The 16,982-nt window shown below is 51.3% G+C and overlaps 1 protein-coding gene across 1 annotated transcript in view; it reads left to right on the top strand.

The window, feature by feature from the left end:
- LOC144246967 (uncharacterized) overlaps positions 1-15,990 on the top strand; it is a 104,768-nt gene extending 88,778 nt beyond the window's left edge. The window contains exon 3 of the mRNA XM_077785997.1: positions 14,987-15,990. Coding sequence (XP_077642123.1) covers positions 14,987-15,990 — 1,004 coding nt within the window. The remainder of the gene's footprint in view (positions 1-14,986) is intronic.
- Positions 15,991-16,982: the final 992 nt, after the last annotated feature.

Genomic DNA, 16,982 nt, shown 5'->3' with positions numbered 1-16,982 from the left:
TTCCCTTAGAAGTATGAGTGCAGATGGTATCAAGCCTCTCTGCAATAGGAATTACTCCCCTAATAAATCCTGAATATCCAGCCTTGCCCCTCTGCTAAATGGCCACAAACCCAGGGCAGCAGGGCAGGGATGGCTCCTCGAGAGCCCCCAGACACAGGCCTGGCTGCTCCTGGCACACTCAGCCAGCACAACTGGAGCTCAGGCAGGGACCTGGGTGAAGGTTTTCCCAGAGCAGGAACAAGGGTGGGTGAGTGCCAGCAGGACAGGCTGCAGGGAATGGCCAAGGTTTGGCTCCAAGCAGCCTCTCCTGACTTGTCCCTGTCCTTTCTCCATGAACAGGTGCCCATGTGCAGCCACAACAAATGTCCAACAGCAGCTCCATCAGCCACTTCCTCCTGCTGGCACTGGCAGACACGCGGCAGCTGCAGCTCCTGCACTTCTGCCTCTTCCTGGGCATCTCCCTGGCTACCCTCCTGGGCAACGGCCTCATCATCAGCGCCGTAGCCTGCGGCCACCACCTGCACACGCCCATGTTCTTCTTCCTGCTCAACCTGGCCCTCAGCGACCTGGGCTCCATCTGCACCACTGTCCCCAAAGCCATGCACAATTCCCTCTGGGACACCAGGAACATCTCCTACACAGGATGTGCTGCACAATTTTTTTTTTCTTTTCTGTGCTGCAACAGAATATTTCCTGCTGACCATCATGTGCTATGACCGCTACGTATCCATCTGCAAACCCCTGCACTACAGGACCCTCCTGGGCAGCAGAGCTTGTGCCCACATGGCAGCAGCTGCCTGGGCCAGTGCCTTTCTCAATGCTCTGCGGCACACAGCCAATACATTTTCCCTGCCCCTGGGCCATGGCAATGCCCTGGGCCAGTTCTTCTGTGATATCCCACAGATCCTCAAGCTCTCCTGCTCCAATTCCCACCTCAGGGAACTTGAGCTTCTTCTGGTTACTAGCAGTTTATCATTTTGTTGTTTTGTGTTGATTGTTTTCTCCTATGTACAGATCGTCAGGGCTGTGCTGAGGATCCCTTCTGAGCAGGGACGGCACAAAGCCTTTTCCACCTGCCTCCCTCACCTGGATGTAGTCTCTCTCTTTGTCAGCACTGCAGAATTTGCTCAACTGAAGCCCGCATCGATGTCCTCCCCATCCCTGGATCTGGCCCTGTCAGTTCTGCGCGACGAAATCCTGCTCAGCGTGGGCAACTGAGCCCTTGAAGGACTTAGTGTCAGGTCAAGGCTTCCTTTCCCTCCCAAAGCCTTCCCTTGGCAGCCTTGGGTAGGGGATTCATCCTCCCTCCCTCCTCCTTCCCACAGACCTGCTCGAAACCACTCCGTGGGCACTTTCCATTCTCTGTGTCTGTCCTCAAGTGCATTGCCAACCTGGGTCAGTCCTGGCTCTGTCCTGAGCTCCCAGGAGCTCACAGGCTGAGATGGCAATGCTCAGCCAAACCAGGGCTCTACCCCTCCAAGCAGCACCCCCACAAGCAGCAGCAGCAGCAGCAGCAGCAGCAGCTGCAGTCGCCTCTCAGCTGTTGGTGCCCCTGCACTGCAGCCCCTCCCGCTGGCACCAACGTTCCCTTGTGGCCTTGGAGACAGTCCTGAATCCATCCATGGGGTCACAGAGCCATGGAATCCCAGAGTTCCAGGTTCCTGTAATCCTAGAGTCATTGAATCCTGAGAACCACACTCAGAGGAGGAGGAGGAGGAGGAGGAGCAGCAGGAGGAAGAGAAGGAGGAGGAGGAGGAGGAGGACGACGAGGACGAGGAGGACGAGGAGGAGGAGGAGGAAGAGGAGGAGGAGGAGGAGGATGAGGAGGAGGAGGAGGAGGACGAGGAGGAGGATGAGGAGGACGAGCAGGACGAGGAGGAGGAGGAGGAGCACAAAGAGGAGGAGGAGGACTGGGAGGAGGACGAGGAAGAGGAGGAGGAGGAGGACGAGGACGAGGAGGACGAGGAGGAGGAGGAGGATGAGGAGGAGGAGGACGATGAGGAGGATGAGGATGAGGAGGAGGAGGACGAGGAGGAGGACGAGGACGAGGAGGACAAGGAAAAAGAGGAGGAGGACGAGGAGGAGGATGAGGAGGACGAGGACGAGGAGGAGGAGGACGAGGAGGAGGAGAACGAGGAGGAGGATGAGGAGCAGGTGGAGGAGGACAAAAAGGAGGAGGAGGACGAGGAGGAGGACGAGGAGGAGGAGGACGAGGAGGAGGAGGAGGAGGACGAAGACGAGGAGGAGGAGGACGAGGAGGAGGATGAGGAGGACGAGGAGGAGCAGGACGAGGACGAGGACGAGGACGAGGACGAGGAGCAGGAGGACGAGGAGGAGGAGGAGGCTGAAGACGAGGAGGAGGAGGACGGGGAGGACGAGGAGGAAGACGAGGAGGAGGAGGACGAGGAGGAGGAAAAAGAGGATGAGGACGAGGAGGAGGACGAGGAGGAGGAGGACGAGGAGGAGGAGGAGGACGAGGAGGACGAGGAGGAGGAGGAGGAGGAGGAGGACGAAGATGAGGAGGAGGAGGTCGAGGAGGAGGAGGACGAGGAGGAGGAGGACGAGGAGGAGGAGGAGGAGGACAAAGAGGAGGAGGAGAACGAGGAGGAGGAGGAGGAGGAGGAGGAGGAGGAGGAGTAGGAGGAGGAGGAGGAGGAGGAGGAGGAGGACAAAGAAGAGGAGGAGGACGAGGAGGAGGAGGACGAGGAGGATGAGGAGGAGGACGAGGAGGAGGACCAGGAGGAGGAGGAAGAGGAGGAGTAGGAAGTAGAGGAGGAGGAGGAGGACGAAGACGAGGAGGAGGAGGAGGCTATAGAGGAGGAGGAGAAGGACGAGGAGGACGAGGAGGACGAGGAGGAGGAAAAGGAGGACGAGGACGAGGAGGAGGAGAATGAGGAGAAGAAGGAGGACGAAGACGAGGAGGACGAAGAGGAGGAGGACGAGGACGAGGAGGAGGATAAGGAGGAGGAGGACGAGGAGGAGGAGAATGAGGAGAAGAAGGAGGACGAAGACGAGAAGGAGGAGGACGAGGAGGAGGAGGACGAGGAGGAGGATGAGGAGGACGAGGAGGATAAGGAGGAGGAGGAGGAGGAGGACGAGGACGAGGACGAGGATGAGGATGAGGAGCAGGAGGAGGAGGAGGATGAGGAGGAGGAGGACAAAGAGGAGGAGGAGGACGAGGAGGAGGAGGATGAGGAGGAGGACGACGAGGAGGAGGAAGTGGAGGAGTGTTAGAGGAAAATGCCGCGGGAGACAAGACTCATGATATCATGATCATCAAGTCTCTGTTTATTGTAACAGATTACATAGTTTATATATGTTCGTTAATTAGCTCATACATATTGCAAAAGCCAAGCTCATGATTGGTTGCTATGTGACTTGTACTATTATCTTAAAAGTATCATTATGATCGATACATGCCTGTCCGGCTGGCTTTGCAGTTAGAACAGCTTAGTACCCCCTTTGTTCTTCTCTATCTACTTCTACATACTAAGCAATTTCAATATCCTGCTTTCTGCACATCATCTATTCTTCAGGGCCATGCGAACTTTGCAGCAGTCACGTAGCCCTCCCTATTTGGATTAACTTTACAGTATCATGTCCCTTGTCGTTCAACCATTCCTCTGTCAGGCTCTCTTCATCTCCCCCGTTTTCCTTTTGGACAAGAAGGTGTGCATTCAGCATTTTCTGCAAAAGCTGCTGCATCAAGCCTTGTAAGCAAGTAAACACACAGGGCAAAACAAACAGAAGTATCACAATTATGCTTAGAACTATTATGCCGTATTTGATAATGTTTCTTAACTATGGTCCGATCCCCAATCCTTTTAGCTATCTTTTTAAACCTAATCTATCTTCTACTTTTAACTGTTGAGTTAGCTTGGTCAATTTTCGTATTTGCTTATGGATAGATGTAGAGTGATCAGATAAGTTCATACAGCACATTCCTTCAAATTCTTCACAACTATGACCTTGGGCTAGAAGAAGTAAATTAGTGGCAGCTGCTCTGTTTTGCAGAACTGCATGACAGATACTACCTATATTTGTGGCAAGCTCACTTAATATTTTAGATGAAATATTAATTTATTTTTCTGTCCAGTAGGCTAGGATTTTTAATTGTGTGAGAGCTTGCACTGAAGTAACTCGTGGGGTGAAAATGAGGTTAGTATTACAGAAGTGCACCCCACTTCATATTTCTCATGTTCTTGATTGTTCTGTTTAACATGAAAGGAACAAATTTAATTCTAAATACAAACTATATTTATGATAAACTTAATGTTATGCTTTTGATTATCTAATTGATTGTCCCTCTTTTTCTTTTGCCATTGAAAAGCAATGGCAAAATGAACAGAAAAATCACAGGCATTACTAAAACTTATTAAAACTTAGTAAAAAAGTCTGTAACATAATTAAAAATATACAATCTTTTGTGGGTGAAACACAAATCTTTGCACAATCCACTTTTGCTGTGCATCCTCTGATTTACTTGTGGAGAGATTAGTGTTTTCTTGAAATTGATAAGTTTAACATTCTTCACTGAAATTTATCCAGATTCTGTACCTGCTAAAACACAAACAAACTCAACACTCCCCACAGGGACTGGAGGGTCCTCTCTCAATTCTGTTTCTTAAAATTTGCATGAAGAAATGGAAATATCAACATCTTTATAATAAACATGAAAAAACATCAAGAATAAAACAATGCATATAGTAAAGAAACTAATAACAAATAAAAATCAATCAGATAATACACAATTAATATTACATATAAAATCACAGTTACCAAGTGCTACACTATCAAATTGTCATCCCAGAGTCTGCAGCAGCTGATAAACCTTAAAACATCAGAGATTTGGATAAAACATGTCCGGATCATGTCTCTCCAAAACTCCCTTTGAGGCTCAGCTGCCCTACATGGTCAAATTGTCAAGCCAAAAGGACTTGAATACTTTTTGATGCAGAAAACACCTGGGTCAATCACACCATTCATGTAGAGCCAGAGCTTGGCCAGAGCTCAAACTCTAATTGGAGGATATGTTTGAACACATTATAAAACAAAAGTCTTAGAAATAACAGTTATAAGTAAAAAACCTTATTATTAAAAATTTATCAAACTATTAAATAATTGAACCTGTTTAAAATCTCTTTCAAGACAAAAATTCTCTAAATACAACAAACCCTTTCTTCAGAAATCTGAAAATTTGAAGTCTGAAATTTTGAATTAAAATTTGGATAATGAATTTTTAAAGGAAGATGAATTGCAGCTGCATAAAAGATTGGATAAAGAAAACACATGAGTAGTTAAAAAATCAAAAACACAGGATCCTGAAAAAACATTTTGTAATCAATCACCTAAAGAGACAATAAAACATATGAAAACTGACTGTAAATACTATAACAACACCTTAATACCTTAATACCTTAATAATAATTCTTATCACAAAAATCAGACAACTCACATTTTATGATTAACTTATTAACAAGAAATGTTTAAAATAGTTTAAGCAAATCCTTTTAAAGCACTCATATAACATTAGTAACAATCACTACTTATCATTACTTACAAAAACTTAACAATCACTATTTATCGTATTATCTATAAAACTTAAAAATCACTATTACTTATATTATTATCTATAAAAACCCAAAGACAGAGATTACAAACTCAATACTAAAATTCCATCAGGTGACATTTTCTCAACTCTTTGTTTGCAGAGACATTTTTGGTAATTAAATCATTACTAACATTTCTATCTTTATACAGTGATTTTTATCTATATCATATTTGAAATAATATTGATTCACATAATGTTCATCCTTCTTGTTATCTTGGAAAACACTCGGTCCTGCTGTACTTTTTCATTACGTCTCTGACTCTTGTAAGAAATTGGGAAGATGCTGTTGAAATTTTTGCTGTAGTGTTGCGATCCCGCCACCGGTGGCGCTGCTGCTCTCGGTGTTGTCGCTGCCATGGCAACCAGGACTGTGCCGCCATCTCCGCCGCCATTGCTGGGCGCTGCGGGGAGATGAGGGGCGGCGCCGCCTCGCTCCCGTCCTTGTTGTGTCACCTTGTGGATGGGAGAAGAGACACCCCCGCCACGGCCGCGCCCCGCCTGCTCCGGCTCCAGCGCGGCTGAGCCCCAGGAACGCCCCTCTCCCCCCTTGCGCTGCTGCTCGGCAGCAAGGAGCCTTCCGTCTCTCGGCTGATGTCCGCTCCGCCCCGGGCTCGCCTCCGGCTCGGTGCTGGCCGGCCCCGTTCTGTCTGGCCCCGCGCCCGCTCCGTTCTACCTGATCCCCGTTCACACAAAGTGAATTTGGGATCCCAGTCCCGTTGCCATAAAGCAATTTGGATCTCAATTTCCAGCACCTCAATGCTACTAGTGTCTATGGGAGGTACAGGCATTTCAGAAGCAGAGATGGGAATGGGAAAATTTGTGAGAACCGGAGGGTTTGGCTCACTGGAGAGAAGCGAGGGTTTACATTCCTTATTTTTCTCCAGAGCTGTCCGTATCACTTCCACCGCCCTCTTTTCTGCTTGACACATTAACAATTCGTTATCAACCACTCTCCAAAGTTTACTCATTTTCTTGCCCGGTTTATCCTCATCTAACACTAATTCCCACAACTTATCCCTATATCTTCTCCATTCTGAAAGTTTATGAACACTATGGGGGTTAATGAAAAAGCCGTAAGACTCAGCATGATGCAATAGCGAAGGGAGATCCTTATCTAAGTCAATCCCCCTAATCTGCCTTTTTCTAAGAGAAGCACTAAATAAATCATATGCTGCTTGCCTTTCCATGGTTACGTCGGTACCGTTGCTGGCTCCTTCAGGCTTCGGCAGCACGTATCGGCTGAGCCCGCTTCTACGGTCACTCAGGGCGCGGAGAAGAGCGTTTCGCCTCTTCTCTTTATTTTCGCCGTCCTTCCAGCTGCAGGACCCGCACTCCAACGCAGCACCCCTCTCGCCTTAGGCTCGGATCAGGTCCCTGCTTTCGGGCGCCAGTTGTTAGAGGAAAATGCCGCGGGAGACAAGACTCATGATATCATGATCATCAAGTCTCTGTTTATTGTAACAGATTACATAGTTTATATATGTTCGTTAATTAGCTCATACATATTGCAAAAGCCAAGCTCATGATTGGTTGCTATGTGACTTGTACTATTATCTTAAAAGTATCGTTATGATCGATACATGCCTGTCCGGCTGGCCTTGCAGTTAGAACAGCTTAGTACCCCCTTTGTTCTTCTCTATCTACTTCTACATACTAAGCAATTTCAATATCCTGCTTTCTGCACATCATCTATTCTTCAGGGCCATGCGAACTTTGCAGCAGTCACGTAGCCCTCCCTATTTGGATTAACTTTACAGTATCATGTCCCTTGTCGTTCAACCATTCCTCTGTCAGGCTCTCTTCAGAGGAGGAGGAGGAGGACGAAGACGAAGAGGAGGAGGACGAGGAGGTGGAGGACAAGGACGAAGAGGAGGAGGACGAGGAGGAGGAGGACGAGGAGGAGGAGGAGGAGGAGGAGGAGGACAAAGAGGAGGAGGAGGACGAGGATGAGGAGGAGGAGGACGAGGAGGAGGAAAATGAGGACGAGGACGAGGAGGAGGACGAAGAGAAGGACGACGAGGAGGAGGAGGCTGAAGAGGAGGAGGAGGAGGACAAAGAGGAGGAGGAGGACGAGGAGGAGGAGGAGGAGGAGGAGGAGGAGGAGGAGTAGGAGGAGGAGGAGGAGGAGGAGGAGGAGGACAAAGAAGAGGAGGAGGACGAGGAGGAGGAGGACGAGGAGGAGGAGGAGGAGGAGGAGGAGGAGGACCAGGAGGAGGAGGAAGAGGAGGAGTAGGAAGTAGAGGAGGACGAGGAGGAGGAGGACGAGGAGGATGAGGAGGAGGACGAGGAGGAGGACCAGGAGGAGGAGGAAGAGGAGGAGTAGGAAGTAGAGGAGGAGGAGGAGGACGAAGACGAGGAGGAGGAGGAGGCTATAGAGGAGGAGGAGAAGGACGAGGAGGACGAGGAGGACGAGGAGGAGGAAAAGGAGGACGAGGACGAGGAGGAGGAGAATGAGGAGAAGAAGGAGGACGAAGACGAGGAGGACGAAGAGGAGGAGGACGAGGACGAGGAGGAGGATAAGGAGGAGGAGGACGAGGAGGAGGAGAATGAGGAGAAGAAGGAGGACGAAGACGAGAAGGAGGAGGACGAGGAGGAGGAGGACGAGGAGGAGGATGAGGAGGACGAGGAGGATGAGGAGGAGGAGGAGGAGGAGGACGAGGACGAGGATGAGGATGAGGAGCAGGAGGAGGAGGAGGATGAGGAGGAGGAGGACAAAGAGGAGGAGGAGGACGAGGAGGAGGAGGATGAGGAGGAGGACGACGAGGAGGAGGAAGTGGAGGAGGAGGAGGAGGACGAAGACGAAGAGGAGGAGGACGAGGAGGTGGAGGACAAGGACGAAGAGGAGGAGGACGAGGAGGAGGAGGACGAGGAGGAGGAGGAGGAGGAGGAGGAGGACAAAGAGGAGGAGGAGGACGAGGATGAGGAGGAGGAGGACGAGGAGGAGGAAAATGAGGACGAGGACGAGGAGGAGGACGAAGAGAAGGACGACGAGGAGGAGGAGGCTGAAGAGGAGGAGGAGGAGGACGAGGAGGAGGAGGACGAGGAGGAGGATGAGGAGGATGAGGACGAGGAGGAGGACGAGGAGGAGGAAAAGGAGGACGAGGACGAGGAGGAGGAGGACGAGGAGGAATAGGAGGAGGAGGAGGAGGAGGAGGAGGAGGACAAAGAGGAGGAGGAGGACGAGGAGGAGGAGGAAGAGGAGGAGGAGGAGGAGGACGAATACGAGGAGGAGGAGGACGAGGAGGAGGAGGAGGAGGACGAGGAGGAGGAGGACGAGGATGAGGAGGAGGACGAGAAGGAGGAGGACGAGGAGGAGTAGGAGGATGAAGAGGATGAGGAGGACAAGGAGCACGAGGAGGACGAGGGGGAGGAGGATGAGGAGGAGGAGGACGAGGAGGAGCAGGAGGAGGACGAAGACGAGGAGGAGGAGGACGAGGAGGAGGAGGACGAGGACGAGGAGGAGGAGGATGAGGAGGAGGAGGAGGAGGAGGAGGAGGAGGAGGAGGAGGAGGACAAAGAAGAGGAGGAGGACGAGGAGGAGGAGGACGAGGAGGAGGAGGAGGACGAGGAGGAATAGGAGGAGGAGGAGGAGGAGGAGGAGGAGGAGGACAAAGAGGAGGAGGAGGACGAGGAGGAGGAGGAAGAGGAGGAGGAGGAGGAGGACGAATACGAGGAGGAGGAGGACGAGGAGGAGGAGGAGGAGGACGAGGAGGAGGAGGACGAGGATGAGGAGGAGGACGAGAAGGAGGAGGACGAGGAGGAGGATGAGGAGGATGAGGAGGAGGACGAAGACGAGGAGGAGGAGGACGAGTAGGAGGATGAGGAGGATGAGGAGGAGGACGAAGACGAGGAGGAGGAGAACGAGGAGGAAGAGGACGAGTAGGAGGATGAAGAGGATGAGGAGGACAAGGAGCACGAGGAGGACGAGGGGGAGGAGGATGAGGAGGAGGAGGACGAGGAGGAGCAGGAGGAGGACGAAGACGAGGAGGAGGAGGACGAGGAGGAGGAGGACGAGGACGAGGAGGAGGAGGATGAGGAGGAGGAGGAGGAGGAGGAGGAGGAGGAGGAGGAGGAGGACAAAGAAGAGGAGGAGGACGAGGAGGAGGAGGACGAGGAGGAGGAGGAGGACGACGAGGAGGAGGAGGACGAGGAGGAGGAGGAAGTAGAGGAGGAGGAGGAGGATGAAGACGAGGAGGAGGAGGCTATAGAGGAGGAGGAGAAGGACGAGGAGGACGAGGAGGACGAGGAGGAGGAGGACGAGGAGGAGGAGGAGGAGGAGGAGGAGGAGGACGAAGACGAGGAGGAGGAGGACGAGGAGGAGGAGGACGAGGAGGAGGAGGAGGACGAAGACGAGGAGGAGGAGGACGAGGAGGAGGAGGACGAGGAGGAGGAGGACGAGGAGGAGGAGGACGAGGAGGAGGAGGAGGACGAAGACGAGGAGGAGGAGGACGAGGAGGAGGAGGACGAGGAGGAGGAGGATGAGGAGGAGGAGAAGGAGGACGAAGATGAGGAGGAGGAGGACGAGGAGGAGGAGGATGAGGAGGAGGATGAGGAGGACGAGGAGGATGAGGAGGAGGACGAGGACGAGGACGAGGACGAGGACGAGGACGAGGATGAGGATGAGGAGCAGTAGGAGGAGGACGAGTAGAAGGAGGATGAGGAGGAGGAGGACGAGGAGGAGGAGGACGAGGAGAAGAAGGAGGACAAAGAGGAGGAGGAGAACGAGGAGGAGGAGGACGAGGATGAGGAGGAGGAGGTCGAGGAGGAGGACGAGGAGGAGGAGGACGAGGATGAGGAGGAGGAGGACGCGGAGGAGGAAAATGAGGATGAGGACGAGGAGGAGGACGAAGAGGAGGACGACGAGGAGGAGGAGGCTGAAGAGGAGGAGGAGGAGGACGAGGAGGACGAGGAAGAGGACGAGGAGGAAGAGGACGAGGATGAGGAGGAGGAGGACGAGGAGGAGGAGGACGAGGAGGAGGATGAGGATGAAGAGGAGGAGGACGAGGACGAGGACGAGGAGGAGGAGGACGAGGAGGAGGGGGAGGATGAGGATTAGGAGGAGGAGGACGAGGACGTGGATGAAGTTGACTAGGAGGAGGAGGAGGAAGAGGAGGAGGAAGAGGAGGGGGTGGAGGAGTAGGAGGAGGAGGATGAGGACGAGGATGAGGAGGAGAAGGACGAGGAGGAGGAGGAGGAGGAGGAGGAGGAGGACGAGGAGGAGTACGAGGACGAGAAGGAGGAGGACGAGGACGAGGACGAGGATGAGGACGAGGAGAAGGTCGAGGAGGATGAGTAGGACTACGAGGACGACGTGGAGGACGAGGAGGACGAGGAGGAGGGCCAGGAGGAGGACGAGAATGAGGAGGACGAGGAGGAAGACGAGGAGGAGGAAAACGAGGACGAGGACGAGGAGGAGGACGAGGAGGAGGAGGATGAGGAGGAGGAGGACGAGGAGGAGGACGAGGAGGAGGAGGATGAGGAGGAGGAGGAGGAGGAGGAGGAGGAGGACGAGGAGTAGGAGGAGGAAGAGGACGAGGAGCAGGAGGACGAGGAGGAGGAGGAGGATGAAGAGGAGGAGGAGGAGGACGACGAGGACGAGGAGGAGGACGAGGAGGAGGAGGAGGATGAAGAGGAGGAGGAGGAGGACGACGAGGACGAGGAGGAGGACGAGGAGGAGGAGGACGAGGAGGAGGTGGACGAGGAGGAGGAGGAGGAGGAGGACGAGGACGAGGACGAGGATGAGGAGGAGGAGGAGGGGGATGAGGAAGAGGGGGAGGCGGACGAGTAAGAGGAGGAGGAGGAGAAAGGAGATGAACAGGAGGAGGTGGAGGAGAAGGAGGAGAATAAAGAGGAGGAGGACAAGGATGAGGAGGACCAGGAGGAGAAGGACGAGGAGGATGAGGATGAGCAGGATGCGGAGGACAAGGAGGAGGAATAGGAGGAAGATGAGGAGGAGGAGAAGGAGGAGAATGAGGATGAGGACGACAATGAGGAGGATGAAGAGGATAAGGATGCGGAGCATAAGGAGGAGGATGAGGAGGAGGACAAGGATGAGGAAAAGGACGAGGATGAGGAGGAGAAGGAGGACGAGGAGGACAAGGAGGACAAGGAGGAGGAGGACGAGGAAGACGAGGAGGAGGAGGAGGAATAGGAGGATAAAGAGGATGAGAATGAGGATGTGTAGGGGGAAATTGAGGAGGAGGAGGATAAGGATGAGCAGGACAAGGAGGTGGAGGAGGAGGTCGAGGACTAGGATGACAAGGAGGACAAGGAGGACGAGGATGAGGAGGAGGAGGAGGAGGAGGAGGACGACGACGAGTAAATGGAGGATGAGGACGAGGAGGAGTTTGGGGGTTTGTAATTTTCCCTTCTTCCCCCCATTCACCCTGCCCCTTTCTTATGCGTTCCTTGTGTAAATAGTGACGGGAGACAAGTCCATTCTATAATGTCAACAAGTCTCAGTTTATTCCAAGCACACATGTATAGTTATACGCGTTATAATGAAGCTCATGCATATTGCAAAACTTAGGCTCATCATTGGTGTATTAAAAACAGGTCAACCCCGCCTTTGGAGCTTTCTGAGCTTGCTTTGTTTTCCCTTACATTTATCTTTTTGCTGACCATTCTACTGTTGGGAACCAGCTTACCCAAGGACATAAGATATTATTGCTACATCTGCTATTGCTGCACTATGCAATTTTCAGCTACTGCTTCACTAACTGCACGTAGTCATGTCCTTTCTCACGAAGCCATTCATCCACAAAACTCTCCACATTTCTTATCATTCATGCTGTGACATTCAATAGCCCATTATCAGCAAATGTCTGTCCTGAGGGAGGATTGATTGTGGAAGAGATAAGGAAAAACTGCCCACTTAACACAGGACAACTGCCATACAGATGGCAAAAAGAACACATCTTGCTTTTCAGTCTGGGACAGGAGGTCACAAACAAAATCAGCTGAGAAGGCGGCACTCTGAAAATCAAATCAGAACTGACAGAAAATGAATGGGACAGAAATCAATAATTCTGATAGTTTTACTTATTATCAAAATAAATCACACCCACCCAGCCCCACACAATCCTGACCCCACACACTCAAATTTGGATCTCACTTCTCCCGATCACCTTCCAACCCCATCTCATCCTGGAGGCTGAAGAATTGAGCAATTTTGGCATGGGACTGAGGTGGGAACCAGCCATTTTGAGGTGTGATTGAGTCACTTTGAGGTGACAGACCAATCCACATTGGGTTTTGGAGTGCAAAGATATGGAGAATACTACCAGATATCCCCCAAGAACCCACAAATCCTCCAGAATATGTTCCCAAACAGTAAAGTCCACCTCAAATACCTCTTAAATGGTGGGACTTCTGACATCTCCGGTCAATACTCTTTTTAGTCATTTTTCAGGTGTTTTTAAGTGATAAAGACAAATCAGAAGTAAATTAGGGCCAAACCAAAACCAGAGACCCCTTGAGCATCTCCTGGACACTGGACAAAACAAACTCAGCAGAAATCAAAGTTAACCCTACATAAAATGCCTTGAGGAAGATTTGCTCTTCCCACAAGTCATTTCTGATGGAAACACAAATAAATCCCAAACATGAATAGACAAACAACAGAAGCAATTCTCTGGCAATTCCAAATTTCATCAGTTCCAGTACAGCTCCAGCTCAGATGCTGGCAGGTTCCAAAAAAAAATAAAAAACAAACAAACAAAAAAAACCCCATGGAAATTTGGCCCAATACAGATTATTAAAAGGAAGGGAAAGGTCTGTGTAGCTATCACAAAGATGACAGGGATCAAGAAAATAATGCTTCTCCCCCCAAAGCCCGTGAATTCAGGAGTTATTTGGGAATTTACCTACTTGAGCTGGGCTTCTTGTAGGATTTAAGTAGCCTTGTGTTCCTCACTTTGAGGTGAATGATCCTTGTCAGTCTTGCTGGTATCATTTGGTCCCTTTCCTCCAGTGATTTTAACAGAATTTTCAAAGAAGGAAAACAAAATATTTTCTTTACACTGGCCACCCACAAGAGCCATTTTCCTCGTAAGTTCTCCCAAAAGTCACTCAGAGGAAGCTGCATCCAAGCTTCCAAGAGTTCCTCCAGAAAGAGCCACAAACTCCTCAGAGGAGAGAAACATGCTGTTGTCAAAGGCACTTGGGGTCAGACAACAGAGCCCTGAACTCACTGTGTAAAATAATGTTGCATTCTGGATAATAAAATTGTTAGAGAGATGCCTCTGCCCCAATTAAGGTGCTCACAAGACCAAATCCAAAGTGGATTTTATTGAACAGTAAATGTGAGGTAGAGAGAGATGCAAAGAAAGAGAAAAGGGGAGAGAGCAAGGGAGTGACAGGGACAGAGATCTCCCCTGGGGCGGGGCAAGTGTGTCATTGTCCCCTGTGTGCGTGGCCTTCCCAGGGTGGGGGTTTTACACCTGAGCCAGTTTGGGTAAGGGGGGTGGTGTTCACCCCCCACCCCGAGCAGGGATTGCCTCATTGTTTCCAGTTTCAGTGTCAGATGTAACCAAAAGTGTTTTCAGTCCCCATCTCCATAAACTGTTATCAACAGGTGGGGCAGTGTTCTTTATCTCTTCCATGGCTCAGCCCTGATAACGCCCTCCAGGGGCCATCTTCTGTTAATGGGCCATTGAGTGTCACTGCAGCACTGATAAAATTACATCATCCCATTGTGGGATGCTCCGCCCAGGGGGAGGAACCAAGCATTCCTACCTGGATATAATCTCACCATTTGCAACACCACAACCACCTTGCCTACTGGATTCTCAGAGGAGAAGAGCTCCATAACCACCACTGGACCTTCAGAGGAAGACCAGACCCTTCTAGAGGATCACTGCTTTGACAGAATCACATTCATCACTCCAGCTGGACTGCAGCCACCATTTCATCAGACTGCTACCACCACCCTGAGCAACGGGGTGTCAGGTTATATCCTGACTCTCTCAGATTAAGACAGTGTTCCTGCATCATTGCCTTGATCTTAATTTTCTTATTCAATTGTCATTCTGGCTTAGACTCTCCCCCTGGTTTGCCTTCCAACCAGTAACAAACTCACTGTGCTCATAACTTTTTTCCTCCCAAAACAGGATTTCCCATCCCCAAAAATTCGCCAGATGGTGGAGGAGGCTGCAAGGAAGAGGAAGATGCCCTGGGACACCGAGGCAGGTGAGGAGGAAGTCAGTGCCCCTTTCCCCCTCTCTCCTGCTCCATCTCCCAGCCCAGCACAGCCCCCGCCTGCAGGACAGCCCCGCTGCCAGTGCCCTCCTGCCGGGGACGCACTGGGGGGATCTCCTTGCCCTTCCCTGCGGCACGGAGGCAAATCCCATCCTCTCCCTGTTCTTCCTCCCCCAGACAAGGAGAAGAAGATAAAGACCAGGGAGGATAAATCCCCACAGGAGAACCTCATGGAAGAGGCCATTTTGAGCAGCTCCATGGTGCAGGAATACAACAGTGAGGAAAAGCCCCAGAGATCCCACAGGAGGAGGGGCTGCAAACCCAGCCCAGGATGCTCTGAGGAGGAAAGACCCACTCTGGGCCAGGAAGGTGGGCAGAGCTTCAGCCAGAGCTCGGAGCTGGTGGTGCCTGAGAAGCTTCCTGATGGGGAGAAGCCCTACAGGTGCTTGGAGTGTGGGAAGAGCTTCAGGAAGAGCAACAGCCTGATCTGCCACCAGATGATCCACACTGGGGAATGGGCCTACGAGTGTGGGGAGTGTGGGAAGGGCTTCAGCTGCAGCTCTGCCCTTGTCACCCACCAGAGCATCCACACTGGGGAGAGGCCCTATGAGTGTCCTGAGTGTCAGAAGAGGTTTCACACCAGCTCCACTCTCCTCCTGCACCAGCGGATTCACACGGATGAGAGGCCCTTCCACTGCCCGGACTGTGGGAAGGGATTCAAGCGCAACTCCACCCTCGTCACCCACTGGCACATCCACACCAGGGAGAAGCCCTATGAGTGTAAGGAATGTGGGATGAGCTGCAGCACAAGATCCAACTTGATCCGCCACCAGAGGATCCACACTGGGGAAAGACCATACAAGTGTGAGCAATGTGAGAAGGGCTTCAGCCAGAGGTCCAACCTGATCATCCACCAAATGATCCACACTGACAAGAGGCCCTATGAGTGTCCTGAGTGTCAGAAGAAGTTTAAGACCAGCTCTAATCTCCTCTGCCATCAGCGGATTCACATGGATGAGAGGCCCTTCCGCTGCCCCGACTGTGGGAAGGGCTTCAAGTACAACTCTTCCCTTGTCAAGCACCGGCGCATACACACTGGGGAGAGGCCCTGCCAGTGTCCCCAGTGTGGGAAGAGCTTCACCCAGAGCTCTCACTTGACCAAACACCAATGGAGACACTAGTAAAGGAAGCCCTGAGAGTCCCCAAACTGCATGAAGATCTTTGTGCCCTGCTCCAGCCTTATCCCCCATGGGAAGACCCATGCTGTGCAAAGGCCTGGTGACCCACATTCCCTGTGATCCATGTTGGGAAGACACCTGACTGGTCATCTTTTTGGTTTGGCCTTAACATTCTTCAGATATATCTTTATCAATTAAAACACCTGAAATAGGACTGAAAAGAAAGTAATTATTCAGAGATTCAAAGTCCAACCCTTTAACAGGTATTTGAGATGAAATTTATAGTCTGGGGACATATTCTGAAGGATTTGTGGGTTCTTGGGGGATTTCAGGCTGTGTTCTCCACATCTTTGCCCTCCCAAAGTCAAGATGGATTGATCTGTCACCTCAAAATGACTCAGTTTCACTGAAAACACCCAAATCTTACCCCACCTCAAAATGGCTTATTTCCACCTCAAAAAACTCTAACCCATGACAAAAGAACCAATTCCACAGCCTCCAGTGTGAGATGGGGTAGGAGGGAAATTGGGAGAAGAGGGATCCAAATTTAAAGGGTGTGGGATCACGATTGTGTGCAACTGGGTGTATGGGATATATTTTGAAAGTAAATAAAACATTCAGAATTATTGCTTCCTGTCCCATTAATTTTCAGTCAGTTCTGTTTTGCTTTTCAGAGTGCCACCTTCTCAGTTGATTGTGTTTGTGTCCTCCTTTCTCTCCTGCCTTCCTTTGCCTGCTCTGTTTATCTCTCAGTGTCTCCCTTGACCCAGGGAAGCTCCCACCAAAGGCCCTGCCCTGATTTCATTCCCAATCCATGAACTACAACCACCATGGGTGAAGTTATGAAGGCTGGCAGTGAAATGTCACTCTAAGATCTTGCTCCACTTGGCTTTTGACTCTTCCACAAGAGCTTTGCCTTCAAGGGCAGGATCATCTTTTCCTGGCTGGGAACTGGAATTCCATCCCCAAGGAGTGTGTGCCATGGATCCCAGAGG

The sequence above is a fragment of the Lonchura striata genome, chromosome 11 (genome assembly GCF_046129695.1).
Source record: "Lonchura striata isolate bLonStr1 chromosome 11, bLonStr1.mat, whole genome shotgun sequence".
Taxonomy (NCBI): Eukaryota; Metazoa; Chordata; class Aves; order Passeriformes; family Estrildidae; genus Lonchura; species Lonchura striata.
Note: the sequence above shows the minus strand (reverse complement) of the source record. Positions and strands in the feature narration are given on the sequence as shown.